Below are 21,180 nucleotides of genomic sequence, written 5' to 3' on the forward strand. Positions count from 1 at the left end.
ATGAATCGCGCTTCTAGTGACTCCTTAGTGGAGGCGGCATTAGTGTAGAGCAGCAGTGGCATTGATTTCACCACAATACATTTCAATTATTATTTGCTTCAAATCTTTGTCCTGTTTATTATTATTATTGTGATTGATAAGCAACAGATTAAAAGGCAAACAAAAAAAATCATAAATATGTATTCATATACTTATATATACAAAAAATCATAAATATGTATTTATATACTCGCATTTTGGCTAATGAAGGTAAAAAACAGGCATGAATAAAGTGGACTAAATATTTATTGTACAAATAAATAAGGTTGACAAGGTGCAGCAGGCAGTAAAGGATGCTAAAGTTTCACACAGCTCAAACTCTTGAATTGATGGTCACATGACAACCGTGTACCACTAAAAATGTCAAACAGTTTAAAGACCTCCCGCTTCTCAAATCACATGACAACCCTGTAGAAGTGAAAGTGTTAAAATACAAAGACATGTCAGCAGAAAGCACAGCACACCACACAATAAACACTTTCAGAAAAACAAGGTTGAAAAAATTTGCAAAAACAGACGGTGAGAGAAACGCGCTGTAGTTTTGGCACTGCTCAATGTCAAAGCATCAAATCCAAATTCTCAAGCAAAAAGAGGCACAGCAAATGCACTAAAACAGAATAAATAGAAAATAAAGATCATGCCACTTGTAGAATAAAGTGGCATACAGGCCATATTCTACCTTATACATTTCTTCAAACCATCTTCAATAAAATTCAATCCATCAGCCAATGGGAAGACTTCAAACTGTTTCTGAATTTGACACAAGTGATAGCAGAAGCAGAAACAGCAACAAATCGTTACGTTTTGAAGCTTGTTGCAAGTCTGAGCCCAAAACAGCTGCAAATTTCACCTTGAAATAACCCCACATCGCTTAAATTTGGATAAATATTATAATTTGACATTAAAAACATTTATTGTTGAGTTACTTATACTCAAACTTATTCTGCAATTAAAGGCCAGCTTTAACTGGAGTTGAGGACAACGCAGAAACGAGTTCTTTGTGAAGACTGACACCAAGGACAGACAAAAATTGAGAACAGAAAAAAAGGTGCATTGTACTGAACTTTCAGAAGTTAAAAAAAACAAAAAAAAACAAAAATGGTAGCCTCTTACTAAAAACATTTTCTGCAGAAAGTCAGTTCCCAACTCTTCATTCTTCCTGACTGATTCGTGCAGAGCTGAGGCAGTCTAGTTTCCACACTATTTCTGCAAGACACACCCAGAGGCACGACGTCCCTACCTTCAGCAACGATAAAAAAGGGGGGAAAAGGGTAACCAATACTTTAGTTACCTCAGCGCAGTAAGGTTTGAAATGGCGGAAGATGGCAATAGCTGACTGACAAACCAGCAAAGAGAGACGGTTGAAAAGCCTGCATTTCAAGAAATGCTCCAAATGTTTAACAGACAGTACAAATTACCTGTGAGAAAATACATGTGACACATTAAAAAGGAAATAATGCAAAATGATACTATGAGCATTATCTATTATATAATATCAACCTCTTGTATCGTCTGGTAAGCTGGGCGGCTTGTGACACCCCTACTGCCTACCATATTGTCTAATAGGAATGTAAAGGATACTATAAGGGTGTTATTTCATGGTTATAGGGTTCTAATGATGTTCAACTGTATTTAGGAGGTCATAAACAAGTTTTCTGTTCAACTACGAAAACCTATATCTATGTACTGCTTTGGGGATTCAAGCCTACCTGAAAGTAGACCTTGTCCCACAGAGCAATGGTGCAGGTCAACAGGAAAATCCTCATTTTCCTCATGAGAGTACAGTCCAATCACTGCAGGCTTAAGCAGGATCGCACTGGTCCTGCATTAGGGAAGAGAGGAAATTGTCAGTTTGAAGTCTGAGGGTAATTTAGTAACAGTACAGTAGAACCATAACATTTTACCTAAATATATTTCAAATGTAATTTTGATTTTAAGGAAACCAGCAAATATGCAGAGTAGCATAAATGATGAATCCTAAGCTTTTTTTCTGGATTGTTAAAATATACCAGAAAAAAAAACACACACACGCAACTGAATTCGGGGTAGCATATTACCTGAAATGTTCTGTGATCACGGTGACAACCCAGCAGTTGGACAACCCACACTGAGACAGGACATCCTTGGTGAGAGCCATGCACCAGGTTCTCTCCATGTTCCTCCATGTTTCCATTTGTGCAGAAGTGGCCATGCAACACTCCTTTTTCTGCAAATGTTGAGTTTCCGTTGTCAATCAATCAATCAACACTATTTAATAGATTTGGTAATGAATTTTCTGACATGTCAAACTACTCTACTATACTCTTCACTCACTAAATGTACTGCAAAAAAGGTCAGTAAGGATAATTCATAATGCCGCCTACAGAGCACATACTAACTCCTTATTTCTAAAATCACAAATACTTCAACTTACTGATATAGTTTATCTTCAGTATCTTCAGTGGTACTCTGGATCGGTACACAAAGATGACAATATTTTTTTCAAAAATTAATAAATGACTGCAGTTTCAGGGTTGACTACGGCCTCTTAGTAAAAATGCATATTAAGCAAATTTTATATATTCAAAAATGAAGCATTTTACTGACTAGAATTACAATGGGATTTCATGTGTTTCTTCATCTACGCACCTGCAAAGGTCCCACTGACGTGTCATCTTTACGGCTCATGTCAGAAGAGATGCATTCTAACCACACTCTTCCATTCTCTCCGAGACCGTGGCCAGGATTATCTTCAGACAGGGACACCAAAGAGTTTCTTTGTAGCGCCAAAAGACTCTTAGCAACTGGGGATGGAGGTGAACTGATCACCTCACAGGGATGAGGACTGTCATGTTTGCCAAGATTGGCGCTCAATGACTGCCCGCCTGGGTCAAATGCACAATCGGGTCTTGTTTGAAGCCTTGGGAAACATCGTTCTTGATCCATACCAGCATTCTCAGTGTAGAAACAGACTATCATCCCTTCGGAAGCCAGATGGCAGTCAGGGCTTTGGTCCATATTTTGCATCCCGGTCTTTCTTCCCATACTTGAATCAGTTTGAGCAATTTCAGTCCTGCCAGCATGTTCCAGAACTGCAGCAGAATGTGACCCCCAGGGTCTGCGACAAAGACCTGCTGAAAGCGTGTCCCAAACCGTTTGACTTGAATCCGTTTCCCTCCAATGACTTTTAGCAAGAGTGATCTTCTGTTTACATTCAGGGTCTAAATTGATCTCCACACCTTTCTCCGCTTCTATCTGGAAACCCTCAATGGCTCGTCCCTGTTTTTCATTGCGGTATCCAGTTCCATGACCTTTGACCTTGTCTTGCACCATCAGGTCAAGCTTGACTCGGACAACCCTCGGCTCGGTCGTCAGGTTGGGCCTGTGAAAGCCAGCTTCTGCCACCACTGTGGCTTCAGGACAACACCCGCATATGGAAGCTTTAGATTCAACTCCTGAACCAGATAATTGGGAACTGCTCAAGTTCAGGAGTTCTGCATGGTCCACACGGTCTTCAGCATCTTCTAGACCAACAACAGCATCTTCAAGCAAGCGAGTGGACGACATCTTGAAGAAAAGAATGTTTTATTATATAATCAGCTTTTTGGTGGTTATTATGGTTACCATTATGTCACTATATGGTTACATCACTAGTCACCATATACTCTTCAAACAATAACTCACCAAACCAAAATGCTTTTCATTGTCCCATACTTCCAACATGATCTCCTGAGCAAGAACGTTGTCTCCCACCTGTAAAGCATGAAGACCACGTCATTTCATTCATCTGAGGACATTTTCTGGAATACTGGCTTGTCCAGCAAGCATCTGGACTGCCTGAAATTTAATTTAGATGTGGATCGGGACACCACCAGTGCAGAGCTTACTCGGGAATGTTAGGCAGGTTTTGGAAGATGGTCTGGTGTCAAGATAAGTGCCACCGTCCAAGAACTTAAGTGATGAACAATGCTTTTTTTCCAAAGGCAAAAGTGATAACCAAGTTATTTGCGCAACAACATAGTAACATTATATAAAAAGATCTAAAAACACTGAAGCAGCTAAATTTGTGAAAACCAATACTTGTGCCATTCTGAAAACGTTTCGCCACGACAGTGCATGGTCAAACACTTTTGTCCTCACAACGGTTGTCGTCCCGACTGAAGGAAATACATCTTCCTGAATGAAATCAAATGACTTACTTCCAATATTTCAGAAGCTTGGTCCGTCTCCATCTCCAATACTTTATGCTCTTTCATACGGAAGTCCTTTATGGTAACATTGATCCCACTGGGAAAACAGAGTTTGCCTTGTGAACAATTGCAATTATTTTCTTTGAAATGACACATCACTCGGGTATAATCTGTTGAAGGCGCTGCAAAACTAAAGCCAATGAAGTAGTAGACTAGATTTTCCACTCAAATGTACATGGATCCAAGTAATGCGAAAATATCTTTACTACTGGATAGGAGTAAATGAAGGTGCTTGGTCAGTGAGTTTTAGCAGTCCAGGAGTTACATTAGCTATTCGAAGGGACTTCTTGCTCGTTTTCCACATTTTCTTTCCGTTTTTCTGAAATTGTTGGGTTGAGCTTTTCATGGTTAACTGGTTCCGCATCTGACCACTACATTTACCTATTGATGGATTCCTGGTGTAGGTCATAAGAATCCCAGAGAAGACTAGGGATTCTGTCTGTGGAACAACAGGACTGATCTCTTCCATCCGTAAAGGTGCTGGAAAGAACTCTACAAATAGAACCAAGTTGAGGATCATCCAAGCTGACTTGTGAACCAACAGTCCAATTGCAAGGTTGTGTCTTGGGCTGGTCTCTCCACGTGTTGGACTGCTTGCTGGGAATGCCTGGGTCTGAGGGACCACTAAACTCCACCTCGCTGCTTTTTGTGACAAAGACAGAATCGTCAAAATCATCCCCAGCCAAGTTCCAGTACATATTGTTGGACAACTGATATTATGAGTACATCTGCTGGTCACATTAGGTACATTCATTCATTCATTCACTACCGCTTTTCCTCACGAGGGTCGCGGGGGTGCTGGAGCCTATCCCAGCTGTCTACGGGCGAGAGGCGGGGTACACCCTGGACTGGTGGCCAGCCAATCACAGGGCACATATAGACAAACAACCATTCAGACTCACAATAAAATCAAATACAGTACAACTTTTGCACAATTTGTCTGCATAACAATTTGCAATTAACAGAATCCTATAAAGAGAGGTTGCACTGTACGACTGTACAATAAATGCTGAGGCTGTTCCCTCATCCAGAAAATAAAATGATTGACTGACCTTCTGAGCTGATGGAATTTGGCTTCATTGAAAGAGCAGAACTGATGCAGGTCTCTGACGGCGGTGGGCAAGGGTAAACCGCACAGGGCCCGCATGCTTGCAATGCATGATGGCATCCTCTTCACCACAGAAGTAAACTCCTGGACAAAAGCGTCAATCTCCTGCCGGGACAAGCACAGGGAAAAAACAAACAAGTCATGTCGACAAAACTGGGAAATGCACAACTCTTTAAAAAGAAAAAGGAAACATTTTTTTGCCTACCATTCACAATGCGCATGCAAGACATGAACATGTCTCCTTTCTTTGTGTTCTAAAGATATTGTTTTGTTTGAGTTTGGAGTTATTGCTAGGTGCAGTGGTTGGTTTCTATATTGCTAAGTGAAAAACTATTAAATCTTGTTGGAGGCGTTTTAGTAGTGGTCTTTGGAAGCGGTATAGGTGTCCACTGTTGCCAACTTCTCAGTAAGTAGCTATTGGCTGTCCTAGACGTGGCTCGATGACATCATCATCATCATCTCATTTGCATATGATGCGGTAGGAAAAAAGCATAACCTCATAGGAGAGACAATAAAGTAAGTAAAACACCTTAAATTACGTTCAGAACTACAAATACAATTCTTGGTTTGTTAAGTTTGTCAAATCCTTACCTTAATGAAAGGAACCCAGCTCTGATGGCAATAAATAAGGAAGCCTCCCAACCATGTTGGTAGCTGGCTTTGGTCAATATGGTCACAAAGATCACGTTCCTCATTCAAGAGGACAATCTAGAAAATACAAATAAAAAGTTATGATATTATATCCAAGCAAAGGTTATGTATTTTTTTGCCTAAATTAAGCATAAAATAACTACAGTCAAAATAAAAAGACATGGATGATATGTAGTATGCTACACTGGTCAGTAATGTTGGGTGAGACACACAAGCACCAAAGTTGATCACCGGAACTTGAATAATTATGCTGATATAAATAATAAATAATTGTGAATAATAATAATAATAACAATAATAACAGCATCATTCACACAAGGCATGTGATGTGATTGCGTCACCTTAAAAGAAGTACAGCGAGTCTTTGGAAGCAAGATTTCCTGCAACAACTTCAAAACCTCCTTCCTTTGGGGTCGAACCATATAAACAGTGTGGATGGTCCTCTTGGCATTCTATGACGAGAAGGGAAATTTGGTAAAAAATAATGTAATCAGTATGAACAGTTAACCAGTCCTTAGCTAAACAATTAGAAACCTTATTTTTTCCACTCACTGTAATTCTGAATGTTTATCTCTGGATCAGCACTACAGTTGTATGCAGGTACAAGCATACTATTTATTTTCTGTCATTTGTTGACACTGAATTCCAAACATTCCCACTTTTCCCATAATGCAACATTTTTTGTACAGCATTCACCCCAAATTGCCTTCTCTGTTTATTATTATTATCCATTAATTTAGCCACAAATGTAGTGTGTTTATTTGGCAAGTTAGGTTTTTCAAAGCCTATTGAAATTTGGTGAAGTAATACAAGAAGACCCAAACATACCTCGAGCAGAAGCAAAATATCCGCAATTAACTTGACTGTGAAAAGGCAAGCATCACTAAGGTCAGCCACCACCGACACCAAAGTGTCGCTATGATGCTGCTTCCTGTCAAGACACAACCGTCAACGCAATTATTACATGTCATATTGCAATGAAGATAAAATACCTAAACATACTTGTAAAGACAATGGAAGTATTTGATGAAATCCACCACTTCTGCTTTGCTGAGTTCAGGCAGTCTTGCATGCCCATCCACCGGGAACACAAACAAGGGTCGGCCATGAAGGTCAAAAGCACCTGGAACGCAAAGGTTTGGAAAGATTTGGTGGATGCCACACCAGCTAATAATGCATGCATCTTAAATATTATTATATGAATACTAGTAGACTTCTATCACTCATAGTTTCATAGGTCCAAGTCATCTTATACCAATACATTTACTTCCTGTATTAGCTGGATTATATGCTATGCTAAACACACACACTGTGGTAAGGTTTTAATGTAGAAGACAACAAATCGGGCAAGTGTGTTAATTTTCCTCAAAATACCACAATCTTGAGCTATTGGTACGGTAATTACTAATTTTTGACGACATATTTGTTTCATTTATTTTTATTAATTTCAAACAGATGTCAACATTTACAACAAACGTGGCGTTATTTTCAAATACATTTCCGGGTTGAAATAGTGCCAGAGCAGATGGGATGGGAATTTCAAATAAGGAAATTACATTATATATAATTCATATAATAACTAGTAAACAGATAAACGAAAATGGAAATTATTCAGAATGGTAAGCAACACCGAGAAGATTTTTAAAACACTGGTGGCAAGTGCCCAACGTAGTGCACTCACCATGTTGACCATTCTGAGTGCAACATCCGGGTAATGACAGCTCACTACATTGTGCTGTTCGTGAACGAACGGAATTCGCGAATTGAGACCCGACCAACGTGCTTAGATTATTTTTGTTGATTGTTGAAACTCAAATAACAGTTCGAGTTAAGAAAGTAAGATTGTAACAGCAGTTAAGAACCAGCTAGTGCGCACACCAAATGCGCATAGAGAGTTATTTTAATGGATACTAACCTGGGAAAATAATAGCTCCAGAGTACAGCACATGGTCCGCAGGCAGCAATGGTTCAGGAACATAATCCTGTCTTGAATCCTGTGTGTCTACAATTGTTGTGGGGAGACAATCGAGTTACAAAACATTGTTCAAGCAATCCAAAATGGCGCCGTATATGAAAACACCAGCTACTGGTGACTATGGATGTTTGGTTATAAAATAACCACGTTGTAATGATGTTTAAATCTTTTGGATGTGTCTCTACCTGTTAGTTGTCGCCTCATTTTCATTTTGTCATTTGCAGGGTTTCACTTTTTCTTGTTTCCTCTGGCTAATCAGCTGTAAACTGTCCATTAAGTTGCTAGCTTTTCTTCTTCTTTGGTATTTATTGGCGGTTGGAAAACTAGCAATTAGACGCGTTACCGCCCCCTAGCGCGGGCAGTTCTCGTCTGCATTTTCATAGATATTGTCATTATTATGTTCATTTGAATGAGAACCAATTGTAGTTTTTGCTTTTGTTATTTTGCACTGTTAACTTTATTTTGTTCAAAAATGTAATATGGGGGAATAATTTATATTAATTGAAGTCAATTATTTTGTTGTATATTGTTAACTTGTTCACAAATAACTCAGTAAATTTGCAGTATGCAGAATAAAGGAGCAGAATAAATATCATAAGCATGATAATTTCATAATTGTGTCTGCAAAATTGGTTTTTGAATAACCTTAACAATGCTAAAGTATATTTAGCCTGACTGTAGGATTGTAGTATGTATGGATGTAGCCTCCATGGGGCACTCACACACAGAAAAAATAATTACTATTTTCTTTTTTAAGTTATTGCTTGTGCTGCACAGCGGTCGAGTGATTAGAGCGCAGACCTCACAGTTAGGAGACTCAAGTTCAATTCCACCCTCGGCCATCTCTGTGTGGAGTTTGCATGTTCTCCCCGTGCATGCGTGAGTTTTCTCCGGGTACTCCGGTTTCCTCCCACATTCCAAAAACATGCTAGGTTAATTGGCCACTCCAAATTGTCCATAGGTATGAATGTGAGTGTGAATGGTTGTTTGTCTATATGTGCTCTGTGATTGGCTGGCCACCAGTCCAGGGTGTACCCCGAATCTCGCCCGAAGACAGCTGGGATAGGCTCCATATGGTATGGGCAGGCCTATGTTATGGACAACAAGCGCAGGTGCATTTTATTAATGGCATTTTGAACATTTCAAGTTTTTTTTAATGCAGTGAAGAAAAATTATCTTTCTTGAAACAATGACAAATGACAGCTTAGGTATCTCAGATGTTGATGATTATTATTATGTTAATATATGTATACATTTGAAAAGAAAAAAAACAAACTTCTTAATAACAAAAGTTTAAATTGAAGTTATTATCATATACAAGTTCAACAATGTGCTCTATGATGGCCATGCTTTCCCTAAACCTTCCTTTTCACTCAGTCTGGCCTGAGTTTGTAGTCCTGTAGTCCTGCTCAGCAGTCTGCGACATTGGTGGGAATGTTCTTAGTTTCAATCTTTAGCATCTCCCACACCGTCGGCATTGATGGCAAACATGGCTTCCGCCTCCGGCAGGCAAGGTGAGTCATAGATTTTACAGATCCTCGTTTCTCCTCTGCCTTTTCGAAGATACAGCCTGAAAACAAACAAACACATTCAATACATTATCCACACATAACAACCTTATATTTTACCCTTGTCATATTATTATTTCCATTCCTTATTGAGAAATTGAATATTTTCACCTTTTTACGGCGTTCCAAATACAGTTTAACATTATTAGAGCCGTCTAGACATGAAATAACACCCCTACACACAGTCACACAAAAAGAAGACCAAATCACGTGATTTTGTCTTCTTTTTGATGACATAAAATGCTTAGAATATCTCGTGGTATGATCAGATAACGTTCAAGTTTAGCACGCGGTGCAAGGTTTCTGTCAAAACGCACATTAGGTGTGAAATCAGTGCTGACTTATTTTACTCGTCGACTGTTGGAATGGGCTTTTACCGTGTTGTGGACGCATGAGCCAGAATGTTGCCTCCAATTGGCTTCTTTGGATCAGCAGAGAACATGGCGGCCCCGTCGACTTGTGCCACCACTTGGTTGGTTATAACCACTGCCACACCAAACTGTTCACAAAATGACACAATAGAAGGCATCACATCATTTGGACCTGTTGAATAAATGGCATAATGTTCTGGAAGAAGACACTTAATACGTGACTTACACCTGCACACATTCCGGTGTGTGGAAACATATCAAAAAGTCGTATTTTCACATCAAAACTTCATTGTTGTATCATAATCCAAAATCATACATGCTTATTTAGTCCAGGGGTGTGTTTCTATTAGCCCACGGTACATTCTGAAAATATCATTTAACAACAAAACTATCAAAGAAAAAAAAAAACAGCAGCAAAATTAGGACAAATCTGCAGTAACTTTACAAAAGTTGAGAAATATGACATCATTTTAGTAGCATAAAGTGAAACTACCATTAAGAAAGTTAAAAATTTTAATTTTTGGAAAATTAGGTTGTGGAAAGAAGCGATGTAATGAGAATGAAGTCAAAATATTATGGGAATAAATTCATAATTATGAAACAAAAAGAAAATTGAGACCAACCAAATGATAAAATACGTTAGTAAAATTCAGTGTAGTTGACTAGAATGAAATAATACATGTTTCCAGGATTTCTGCATTTTAGACACGACCATGATCAACAGCACCTGGCATACCTCGTCCGCCAGCCTGAGCAACATGCGAAGGAAGCGTCCCAAGTGTCCTTGTCTGGCTGACAGCTCACCTCGGCCCGAGTAGTCTGTCCTGTACAGAGCTGTCGCGCTGTCTACTATCAGCAAAGCGTATCTGTGATCAGATGAATACAAAAGCTGAAATTGTTAGAAAATGAAGGAAAAAATGGACAGAAAGGGAGGCTAAACTGGGAGAAAGGTGCTCACCCAGCTGGAGGAGCCACTAACCATATAACCTTAAACTTATAGTCCGGAAAATATGGTACATGAAATCAATGTTATTTTTGACAGCCCTAATGTTACCATGTTGACAAAGGACAAGAGAAATATTAAATATTGACATTGAGTATAATGAGTAGTAGTAAATTCCAACCGACCTGGAATCAGCCATCATGGCGGAAGCTTGATACAGGAGTTGTGTCTGATGATCTGTGTTGAATGCACGAGCATACGCCACATTGTCCAGAACATCACTGCCCACCAGGCCGTACCTTTGGACAAGACATAAAGAATACATGGTAAAAAAATAGAAAAATGTATTTGATCCGGTAAGCATTTTATTCTGGAATATTTGAGTTTGCAAAAAGCCCGATTTATTCAAGGAATTACTGTACTCAAATGATATTACTGTATGCCAACTTAAAACTTGTCTATGCTTTTGTCTTAAAATACATTTTTTCCATAAAAAGGTGTGTCACAGAATTTACGTATGAAATTCATGCCATTGATGAGCAGTTGACGTTATTTCTCCCTGGGTCAGTAAAGTACACACGTATGGGAGAGAAAGGAGTCAAAGAATGAAGGTAGAAAGCAAATATCTGAAGTCAAAAGTTCAAATAGACTCACCTTTCCGCAACAGCCAGGAGTCTCTCTGGTCTGAAAGTTCCCTCAGTGTCGATGTACATGGCCTTACCTTCTCCTCCCCCCTGATCGATGGGCAGCTATGCAGTCGACAAGGAAAACAATGTCAATGACTTTCAACAAACAGACAAACAAACATAAACAACTGCTGCCAGTATGCATTGTTTATTTTAATGTAGCTTTATTCTTAAAAAACGTGCACTTTTCCCTAAATATTTCAACTATATCCTTTTCAAATATTACAAGTTTATTCTCAATTTTTTCTCTTAATATTTGGATGTTATCGTTGTAATATTATAACTTTTTCTGCATTTTTTGTTTTTCAACATTAAAAAATGATTTTTATTTAATATCCCAACTTTTTTCTCTGAATATTTTCACTTTATTCTTACAAAACTGATGTTTCCATTATATTTTTAGAATGTGTCACACTTTCCATAAACATTTAAACAAGTGGATTCTACCTGACATGTAACAGCGAGTGTGTGACACAGCTGGGTCTTCCCTGTCCGAAACTCTCCAAACATCTCAGTGATGGAGCCGGTCTCAATCCCACCTACAGGATATCAAGAAAAAGCAGTTTTTTCCTGATGAATATTCTCCCTTATTATTATTATTATGATGATGATGTCAGGCTGTACATTTACAGGATTTACAGTAACTCTGGAGATGGACTAACCCTGTAGGAGTTTGTCCAGTTCCTTCGAACCTGTGGAGATTTGAATGATTTCGGCTCTCCTTTGGTGGAACTCAGTAGCTGTGGTAAAGCCCATCGGCACAAGCTTGGCAGCCTCAGTCTGATAAGAGCAATGACAATCACAATATCCTTATTTATATTTATAAGTACATTTAAGGGGAACTAAATTATGCCTCATGGAACGTACTATAATCTTATCAGCTTTGGCATCACTGATGCCTTTAATGTTAAGCAGCTCCTTCTTTGGGGCGTACGCCACCGCCTCAATGGTGTGGAAGCCGGCATCCTCCAGTTTCTTGATGTCAGAGGATGCTATTCCACATCGCTTTGAGCAGACACAAAAAGAGAGACTTTGAGAGGAAAATACATACACACTCATGCCAAAAATTACATCCAATTTGACCGTATTCAAAACCACAGCACAGCATGATTTATTAACGGTGATAAAGTAAAGTTATGAAATTGAAAGCGCATTACTGTATAAGACTTGACAACACATACATACCTCTAGTCTGGACAGGGGCTGTGGTCCAAAGTTTTCTTCCGCGTCTAACTCTGCCTCCACCCTGTTCTCACATCTCATTGCCATGATCTAATGTTGGGGTCCAGCTGTATGGAAAAACGGAGTTAAATGTCGTATTGTTTATAGAATCCAAATACATTTTTATACATAGGTTAACAATAAAGTGAGATATCAAGTCGACAATGATGTGTACATTATCTTTAAAATAAGTGCATAGCATGAGCTAGTGTCAGCCACAAATCAAAAAGCGACCGAGTTTTGCGTCATGGCTAATTATACAAAACACAACACCACAGATAGATCCCAGTCCTGTGGGAAACACCGCAGTACTGTCAATGCTGCTCCAAAGGAACAAAAAACACGCAAACGATAGTTTTTGTTGGTGTGCTGTTGTAGCAAACGTGCCAGTACCAATACAAGTAATTATTTGTATTAACTTTCAGAGTATATACCGCCCCATTACCGAACGACATTGTAAGGTGTCATAGCATCGACCAAACACGAGCCTAAATTCATGCATTTTGCTTTTAGCTTGCGTGTGTATCCTAGATTATTTCCGTCATCAAGCTATTGTACTTGACGTCTCATTAGTGTGTTTGAATATGTTGCTAACGAAGTGCTATATATTTGGTAAGAACAACTACCTGTGAAACAGCTACTTTCCCTTGGTATGTTTGTTATACCTCGAGATCCCGCGCCTATGCACGTGATGACGTCAAATTTTTCGCTATGATTTGTGATTGGCTGAAGAACGGTGACGTAAAAAGGGACGTCTTTCAAAAAAACTTTATGGACTTCCGTTTGTTAACGGAAATGTTTTTTCATACAACGTACAATACAAACTTTTGATAATAATATCAAAATAACACAATTTAAAGAGTAGGTAATTAGGAAAAACAACATTGTTATTTCAACTTAATGAATTAATTAATTCACATAAACTGAAACGTTCAAGCCAAAAGCGAGCGATGTTATTAAACTTTATCACCTGTGGGAGGCAGTAGTGCACCGTCCAATGCCGAGTCTGCCGGAAATTGTAGAAAAAAGGCGGAAGTGGAAGCGCTTTTCGAGCCAAACAGGCAAGTGTACTGACATGTCACCTAAGGAGGTCAGTAAGGGAACGGAGACTGCCGCAGAAAACCACCACAGGACCCCCGGTTTGAGGGGTGCTCAGACCACCACACTCTTCCGCGTTGTCAACCCAGAACTCTTCATAAAGCCTGTAAGAAACGATACATCTCTCCATATTTGCTGTGTGTCAATTGGAATACTGTACTTCCCTGTTAACTATGTCGACAACTTCACTTAGGTTCACTTGTTGTTTGTAATTTATCTCATAATTGACATGTGGTATCTTTTCCCAGAATAAACCAGTGATGGCCTTTGGACTGGTTACCATCAGCTTGTGTGTTGCATATCTGGGCTATTTGCATGCAATGAAAGATGACCAGCAGCTTTACGAAGCCATCGACAGCGATGGAGAGAAACTGATGAGGAGGAAGACTTCCAAGTGGGAGTGACGTCAGAGGACGTGTCTGGACGACACACCAGACAGGACTGATGAGAGAGGAGAAGAGGACACTCTTCTAATTGCCTCTAATTGTACCTGTACATACATATGCAATGTTGATGGATAAAGGGAGACATTTCTGGCTCATTTTCAAAAATAAATGATCCACCCCGGTCATAATTCAAGTCTGTTGTGATAAATGGATAAATCAGGGGTGTTCAAAGTGTAGCCCAGGGGCCATTTGCAGCCTGTGGCACATTTTATAAGTAATTTTACTTAGAATTTTTTTTAATTACAGAATTTTACAAATAGTCAAAATATTATTTATTTAGTTTATTTTTATTATTTATATTTATTTTACAACATAATATAAGTAGAAATATTGTAATTTTAGTATAATAAATTAATATTATAGTATAAAATGTACAATACGTCACTGTATTACTTTCCTCACTATAATAATATTATATAGCGGTGTGATTTGTCCAGGGTGTACCTGGGGTGTACCCTGCCTCTCGCCCTAAGACAGCTGGGATAGGCTCCAGCACCCCCGCGACCCTCGTGAGGAAAAGCGGTAGAAAATGAATGAATGTTTTTATGCTTCTACAATTGACATTTAAGGTTACGTTTACTTTGATTGTTGCCAAAGACACAATGCAGCAGCGTGATCAACACGGACACGGCCACCTTCCTGACTCATTTCTTGAATTCAAAACAATTTCTCACATCAAGGCTCTGCCTTTCTTTAGATCACGGCTGCAAAAAAAAAGCCAAAATGGAGCCGAAGAAAGTCACAAGCGGCTGCAACGAAATACAATATACAAACGTTAGAACTGTTATGTACAGTATAGAAGACTTGTGAGACTTGTGGCAGGATCTCAATCATCATGTCTTACCGACTGAGCTGTCTTTACCCCAATGTAGAAACACATCCAGAGACAAATAAACATAACACAAAATACACAAAGACCGATTAGAATGTAGGAAAAAACTATGTAGCACAGAATCTACTGTATATTTAAGTCATAAGTCAACTGTGCTGAGATATTATTGGGTGGAAAATGATTTATCTAGACATGACAAACCGCTTACACCCTGGGCTGACTTACCTAGAGACAGCTGGATATTTTGTTTACACTGGAGATGAGCTGTTAGCTCTGAGCATCCCTTCGCTAAGCCAAGATCTAGCCAAAGCTGCATAGTGAACAGTGAAAAAGACAGTATAAAGGTTCCGGTATAAAGACGGCATCAACCATGTTTACCGTTTGTCGGAAGCGCTAACGGTGCTAACCCGGCTGCAGAGACTACCGTGAGTGCAGCATGACTGCACTGAAGATTTTCTCGTAATTATTTATTCCCACAATATTTTGACTTTATTCTCTGAACATTATAACTTTTTCCGCAAACAAATTTTCCAAAAAGTACAACTTTATTTGCTGTTATGTTTGCTTTCATAACATTACTACTTTCAAGAAATCTTTCTTTAACTTTACGCCACTAAAATTTTCTTTTGTTTATGTGGATGTTTAGCATGTTTATATTGATACAAGCATCGCAGAGTAGTTACCATAACAACACAAATGCAAGTTAACAACAAATATAAATGAACAAATATGACATAAGAAAGATCCTTTAGAAGTCATGGCTTTGTTTTCGTCAAACCACACAAACACTAAGGCCGTCATCACGGTGCGCTTGGATGATGATGATGATGATGATGATGATCCTCGACCAGGGGGCGGCTGATCCTATCAGGGAAAGAAAAGAGAGATACAGGATTTATGTGTGAATGGATTAAATTGACAAACAGAGGATGCGGGGGTGGAGGTGGGGAGATGAGGGGGTTTTAGGAGATGTAATCCAATTTGGATTAAGAAGTGAAGTGAGGTGGAGACATAATACGTCAGGTCATATGCATTGTAAACGTCGTGTGTAAAATAATACCACATACTGTACCAGGTGATATTCCATATATTTCTTCCCTGATTGCTTTCATTTGAATGAAGGTCTTTATTTGGCAGCAGTCAATTACGATAAATTACTATAAATGCACTTGTCATCCACAGTCTGCCTCACAATGTCATCTTTCAAAGACTTTACGAACACTAAATTCATCACACAGTAACTTAATCCTCAAAAGGTGTATCTGGAAATATACAATCATGTCCCAATATGACTTTTTTCCCCCTAAAATTTTCCCATAAGGCATTGCGTCTTGAGCAACGGAATCATTGGGGTGCTGCAATGACATCAGCTTCTCTCTTCTTGCTTTGGACAGAATCAGCATCATTTCTACGCTCTCCTTCAATAATATGGTTTTCTCAAACAAAATAAATGAAGGGAACACTTTTTTAATATAGAACCCCTATAGATAGATGTTTCGATATTTCCGAGGTATAACGCTTGAGAGTTAGTTGCTGTGTGATGCGTTCAGTGAAGAGCCCAATATGAGCTTGTACTCACAATGAGCTTGTCAACCCATTGGAAATCAGAGGAAGCCATGATATATAACAATATATGTATAACAATATAAGAGTCTCTAACAAACAACACTAAACTCACCGCACAGCAACCTAACACTCAATAGGTATACCTGAGAAATATACAAACCAATATGGGTTTGCAATGAAGAAAAAAAACAACTATTGAAGTTTTTTCATAATGCATTGCATCTAAGCAACACAATTATTGGGGCGCTGCGATGATGTCAGTTTCCCTCCGGGTTCTCTGGCTCCCTTTGGTGGACAGAGGCAGCATTGCAGCACCGGCCACCACTGTGCATTGCTCTTAGTTGTGTTGTTAACAATTAAGTAATTGACTTACTTCCTTATTGCAGCAAGGTCACTCAGCATTTCCTGGGTGATGGCTTTACTTGGTTGTTCTGGTTTCCTGTAACAGTTCTTGACTCTGCTAGGAGTTGTACCTTGGGAGACCTCCGTCCATGGCTAGGGAAGCACTGGACTTCCAGAGGTGGTTCAGAACCACTTTGACAGAAGACTGAACGAGCAGCATGAAATGAGACCGATGGGCCAATGTGCTCAGAGTTGACGCTTGTTGGAGAAACTGGTCGATTGACGGGTGTTCCGATAGGATGGCTTCTGTGTAGCGACTGGCAAGGGGGTTGTAGGCGGACTCTGGAAACAGGCGGCGCTGTCCATGGCAGACTGGATGCGGATGTCTCACTCTCATGAAGGACGTTGCTTTCAAACCTTCGGACGGTTCTTGGTTGGTGTAAAGCGCCTTTGATAAAATTACCTGCGGTAGTACCCTTTCCTAGTTCTGGTCTGAGATTAGTATCTGGTTGTTGTACTACATCCTGCATTCTAAATCTCGGTCTTAAGCTCGATCGGTTCGGTAACACGTCTAGATTCTGAACACATGCCCTCAAGCGGTGGGGAACTCCAGGATTTTGGTTAATGGGAGGAAAATGCAGGTCTGAGGCTTCATGGGGTCCATTTTGGTTACTTTGAAAAGAATTATCCAATAGCACTTCCGGAGGCGGTGGGGGAAGGGTTTCTAAGTCAAGATCCTCTTTGCCTTCAGACCACCTCATCAAACCCTGATCGTCTGTGTTCGCAACGTCAGATGAAACAATGCCGCCGTGTTTCTTTGGTCTTCGGATCAGCGGTGCGGCATGAACAAGACTCCGGCCTGGTCTTCCTTCCGCCCCTTGACTAAATGTACTGATGAGCTTTCTAACCGAGTTGCGCTTGGGTGGCCGGGGGGCTGTTATCGGTAAGGAATCCGCCGATTTAGCCGACTTCCAAGAGTCTTTTTGAAAACTCTGTAGACCACATGTTGAGTGACGTCTCATTCCGAATGGAAAAGTACTACGTGTTCCCACTAAGTCTTTTTTAGCTTCCGTTGTTGCCGTTTTTGTCATCGGCTGGTCCCAGTTCTCTCTCCTTTCTAGTTCAGTCACCATGGAAACTGGTTCTGGTTTGGTGTTCTCCGCACACATGAACAAAAGAGTTTGGGTGGGATCAGGAGGACACGAGTTGGATCTTTTTCTTCCAAGCATATCCTCCTTATCTCCGTCGTCCTCGACATCATCCTCATCCTGGCCTACCAGAGCACTGCACAGGTTCATTCCAGAACCTCCAGAACCTGCACTCCCACGGTGACGCCTCTCAGAGCCCGTCAAACTTTCATTCTCTCCGCCGATACCGCTATCCTCGCTGTGAAGAGCCGTATCCTCAGGGGAGAACTTCCTCACGGCGGCCCGTTCCACTTGTACCAACACCTGGCTCAGTCTCTTCTCCATCTCCTGCTTGACTTGCAGTTTCTCCACCAACAGTTTGGACAGAGACGAAGAACACTCCACGGCTTCTTCAAGAGTGCTGTCACCCAGCGCTTGTACCGAGCCGCCCACCAGCTTCATCTTCTCTGTGGAATGCTGGAGGAGCTGCTGTAACAGATCCAAAGGAGGCTCCGAGGGGTGGTGCGCAATATGCGGAGCAGGGATTCCGCATTGACTGATTAACGCGGAGGTTAAATAGTCACCGTGCTCTTTTAGCATCAGCTCCCCTTCCTCGGCCATCTCCTCCAGGGCTTGGTTGATCTCCTCAAAACGCAGAGCCAAAGCAGACATCATGGGTTTGAGGGACAGTTGTGTCTGGGCGGCCTGGTCCAGAAGACCCAGTAGAAGCTCGTACTTGGAGATATTTGGGGTGAGGAAGGCATAGGCCGCTTGGTGAGCTCTCACCATGTGAGGTGGGAATTCAAACCTTGCTTGGCTAACTGAGTTTTTCCGCGGCTTTTCCACCGGCGGGTCTTTTGTCTCGTTGTTTTTCTCATCACTTGGTGGTAGGTCTTCGACAGCTTCAGGTAACACCTCTGTTTCATCCTCATCCTCGGTGGGTTCTTCTTCCTTGGCATCCAGGATCACTTCGGAACACAAATCTTCTTTCTCATTATTTCCCTCCTTTGATGCTTCGTTTTCTTCGTTGTCCGTTTTTGAACAACTTTGATCATCTTCCGCAGTCGCCGGGTCGGCAGGCTTTTGTGAGTTTTCCATGTCATTTTGAAGTACAGATTGTTGTTCCTTGGAAAACAACTTGCCTTTGGAAGGGGAACAGCCCATGTTGGTGTCGTTGATAAAAAAAAAACAAGTCAGGACCGAAGTCGGGAAGCGGAGAGCCAGTGGGTTAATCCCAAGGTACGTAAATATCGCTTTAGTTCGCCGGACAAGACCTTCCTACGTCATCCACAAAATTCATCCTTTGGTCATCCACTTTGCTTTTACATTCTCATAGCCAAAATTCCCATGCAAGACTTCCAAAAACTGAAGGAGCAGAAGACAGATTGAGGGTTTCTTGTGTCGTCTTCTTAATACACAGATGGTGCGTACGCACAAACAGGTCAGCGTCTGCAGGTAAGACTTTAAGCTCATCAGGTTAATCAGGTGGTGTGGTGTTCAGTACCATCCATTCTCGTAGGTTCGTAGGTAGGACCCGACTATTTTCAGTTCGGCTTGAAATTTCTAAATAAGGAGCATTTTACCCAATTCTTGCCTTGTTTGCTTGTTGTAACCCCCCCGGAAATAAATGAAGATTTCTGTCTTTTTTCAACTCTAAATTGTCTCCTGGTTCATCTCATTCCTAAGCCCAGATGACTTATTTAAGTCACAGGACTGAAAGTAACAGAAGACAGTTTTTAGCCTACACCTGGGGTGTCCAGATGCACGGACCGCTTCCGTGTAGATATGCTCAAAAGTTATATATTAAACAAAAAACTGTGATATAAAGTAGGTTAAAAAAAATCGAGTTTTTAGTACCAACTTGGCTCTTTTTTTCCCCATTTTTGCTGTTTAAAAGAAAAAAACTATTATTCCTATTAAGTAATATTATGCTTTTATATCCATGAAATTTGTTTCTTTCGTCTTTTTTCCCCTATTACGGAGTCGCCACAGCAGATCTTCAATATACAATGTAATTTTTCGACAACCTAATTTTTCAAAAATCATATTTTTTTCCTCCGATTACAAATTTTAAAAATATACAAATATATTTGTTTTTATTTTCCAATTATTTTAACTCTCCATCTCATGTCTTACTTTGTTCTCATAACATAACTTAATTTTACAAATATGACACTTTCATTCATTCTTTCTTACATTACGACTTACACAATGAATGTGCTATTCCTTCATATTTCAACTTTATGCTACTAAAAATACATTCTTTTATTACAACATATTTGACTTTATTCTTGGGCCACATTTGGAAAAAAATAATTGGAGATTTTCAGAAGAAAGTTGTAAATTTACAAGAATGAAGTAAAAAAAAATTATAAGAAAAAAAGTGGTAAATGTACGAGAAAGAAATGATACATTTACAAGAAAAAAAGTAAAAGAATAAAGGCGTAAAATGACATGTCTCTTCAGGATGGAAGGAAACTTCAGACAAACCATAACCTTTTATTTATAACGTGGCAGCAAAACAGAGCAGCACAGAGTCTAGACCTTCTCACTTCACCTTCCTTACCCTGCCCGATTCACAAGCCCAAGGCCAAAGGTCACATGACTGTTTTTATGTACGACTTTATTCTCAAATTTTCTTCAATATTTTTTATGTGGCCCTAATACTCCTAATTTGGTCACTACATAATTTTTAGAATGTGTCGCAGGCCAATAAAATAAAAAAAGCCCCCGGGCCGCACTTTGTACACCCCTGGTTTAAAGTATGCCTGGTTGTATATTTCTATGGCCTTATACTGTACATACTGTAAAGAAAGATGATTTAAAGACAATTTAGCAAGGTAAGAAATGTACATTTATTACATTCAACGATACAGGAAAATTGCACCCGCTCACCATGTGATCAAGCAACCATCGGACTAAACATCCAAAACCACGTAGAAAATCTGAACCGGCAAAGATGGAACACATTCACGTCT

At 39.9% G+C, this 21,180-nt stretch overlaps 4 protein-coding genes across 6 annotated transcripts; 1 reads left to right on the forward strand and 3 right to left on the reverse strand.

Annotated features, from left to right (window-relative positions):
* Positions 1-267: 267 nt before the first annotated feature.
* Positions 268-8,330, reverse strand: si:ch211-241j12.4 (uncharacterized). 3 transcript variants are annotated; one of them, XR_009128934.1, is made up of 15 exons: positions 8,188-8,330; positions 7,943-8,029; positions 7,030-7,150; positions 6,856-6,958; positions 6,369-6,479; positions 5,968-6,084; positions 5,321-5,481; positions 4,650-4,910; positions 4,218-4,305; positions 3,703-3,771; positions 2,668-3,585; positions 2,453-2,487; positions 2,097-2,245; positions 1,749-1,861; positions 1,247-1,279 (listed from the first exon to the last, which is right to left on the reverse strand). XR_009128934.1 is itself a non-coding variant. In XM_058065556.1 (14 exons), the coding sequence occupies exons 1-14, from the start codon at positions 8,210-8,212 to the stop codon at positions 1,152-1,154; spliced, it is 2,448 nt and encodes an 815-aa protein (XP_057921539.1). In that variant the 5' UTR covers positions 8,213-8,330; the 3' UTR covers positions 268-1,151. The 3 variants fall into 3 exon arrangements, 2 of the variants coding, with proteins under 2 accessions (XP_057921539.1, XP_057921538.1); XM_058065556.1 differs by lacking the exon at positions 2,453-2,487 and having other exon boundaries at positions 268-1,279; positions 4,650-4,907; XM_058065555.1 differs by lacking the exon at positions 2,453-2,487 and having other exon boundaries at positions 268-1,279.
* Positions 8,331-9,149: 819 nt separating this feature from the next.
* rad51 (RAD51 recombinase) lies at positions 9,150-13,528 on the reverse strand. The gene is made up of 10 exons (XM_058074471.1): positions 13,418-13,528; positions 12,756-12,859; positions 12,438-12,575; positions 12,233-12,350; positions 12,018-12,109; positions 11,539-11,633; positions 11,070-11,183; positions 10,678-10,807; positions 9,948-10,069; positions 9,150-9,572 (listed from the first exon to the last, which is right to left on the reverse strand). The coding sequence occupies exons 2-10, from the start codon at positions 12,837-12,839 to the stop codon at positions 9,449-9,451; spliced, it is 1,017 nt and encodes a 338-aa protein (XP_057930454.1). The 5' UTR covers positions 12,840-12,859; positions 13,418-13,528; the 3' UTR covers positions 9,150-9,448.
* A 256-nt stretch (positions 13,529-13,784) lies between these two features.
* Positions 13,785-14,468, forward strand: smim8 (small integral membrane protein 8). The gene is made up of 2 exons (XM_058045923.1): positions 13,785-13,995; positions 14,138-14,468. The coding sequence occupies exons 1-2, from the start codon at positions 13,789-13,791 to the stop codon at positions 14,291-14,293; spliced, it is 363 nt and encodes a 120-aa protein (XP_057901906.1). The 5' UTR covers positions 13,785-13,788; the 3' UTR covers positions 14,294-14,468.
* Positions 13,790-19,652, reverse strand: pcare2 (photoreceptor cilium actin regulator 2). The gene is made up of 2 exons (XM_058045922.1): positions 17,107-19,652; positions 13,790-16,031 (listed from the first exon to the last, which is right to left on the reverse strand). The coding sequence occupies exon 1, from the start codon at positions 19,364-19,366 to the stop codon at positions 17,129-17,131; it is 2,238 nt and encodes a 745-aa protein (XP_057901905.1). The 5' UTR covers positions 19,367-19,652; the 3' UTR covers positions 13,790-16,031; positions 17,107-17,128.
* Between the last annotated feature and the right edge of the window lie 1,528 nt (positions 19,653-21,180).

This window comes from Doryrhamphus excisus, chromosome 1 (genome assembly GCF_030265055.1).
Source record: "Doryrhamphus excisus isolate RoL2022-K1 chromosome 1, RoL_Dexc_1.0, whole genome shotgun sequence".
NCBI classification, from domain to species: domain Eukaryota; kingdom Metazoa; phylum Chordata; class Actinopteri; order Syngnathiformes; family Syngnathidae; genus Doryrhamphus; species Doryrhamphus excisus.

Coding starts and splice junctions, on each gene's coding strand:
- si:ch211-241j12.4 (XM_058065555.1), bottom strand. CDS start 8,212: ATGAAAATGAGGCGACAACTAACAG. Junction 3,772..4,217: donor AAGCTTCTGAAATATTGGAA/GTAAGTCATTTG, acceptor CATGCTTTACAG/GTGGGAGACAACGTTCTTGC. Junction 2,246..2,667: donor CGTCAGTGGGACCTTTGCAG/GTGCGTAGATGA, acceptor CAACATTTGCAG/AAAAAGGAGTGTTGCATGGC.
- rad51 (XM_058074471.1), bottom strand. CDS start 12,839: ATGGCAATGAGATGTGAGAACAGGGTGGAGGCAGAGTTAGACGCGGAA. Junction 12,351..12,437: donor CCAAAGCTGATAAGATTATA/GTACGTTCCATG, acceptor TGCTCTTATCAG/ACTGAGGCTGCCAAGCTTGT. Junction 9,573..9,947: donor GCTCATGCGTCCACAACACG/GTAAAAGCCCAT, acceptor GTTTGTTTTCAG/GCTGTATCTTCGAAAAGGCA.
- smim8 (XM_058045923.1), top strand. CDS start 13,789: ATGCCGAGTCTGCCGGAAATTGTAGAAAAAAGGCGGAAGTGGAAGCGC. Junction 13,996..14,137: donor CAGAACTCTTCATAAAGCCT/GTAAGAAACGAT, acceptor ATCTTTTCCCAG/AATAAACCAGTGATGGCCTT.
- pcare2 (XM_058045922.1), bottom strand. CDS start 19,366: ATGGGCTGTTCCCCTTCCAAAGGCAAGTTGTTTTCCAAGGAACAACAA.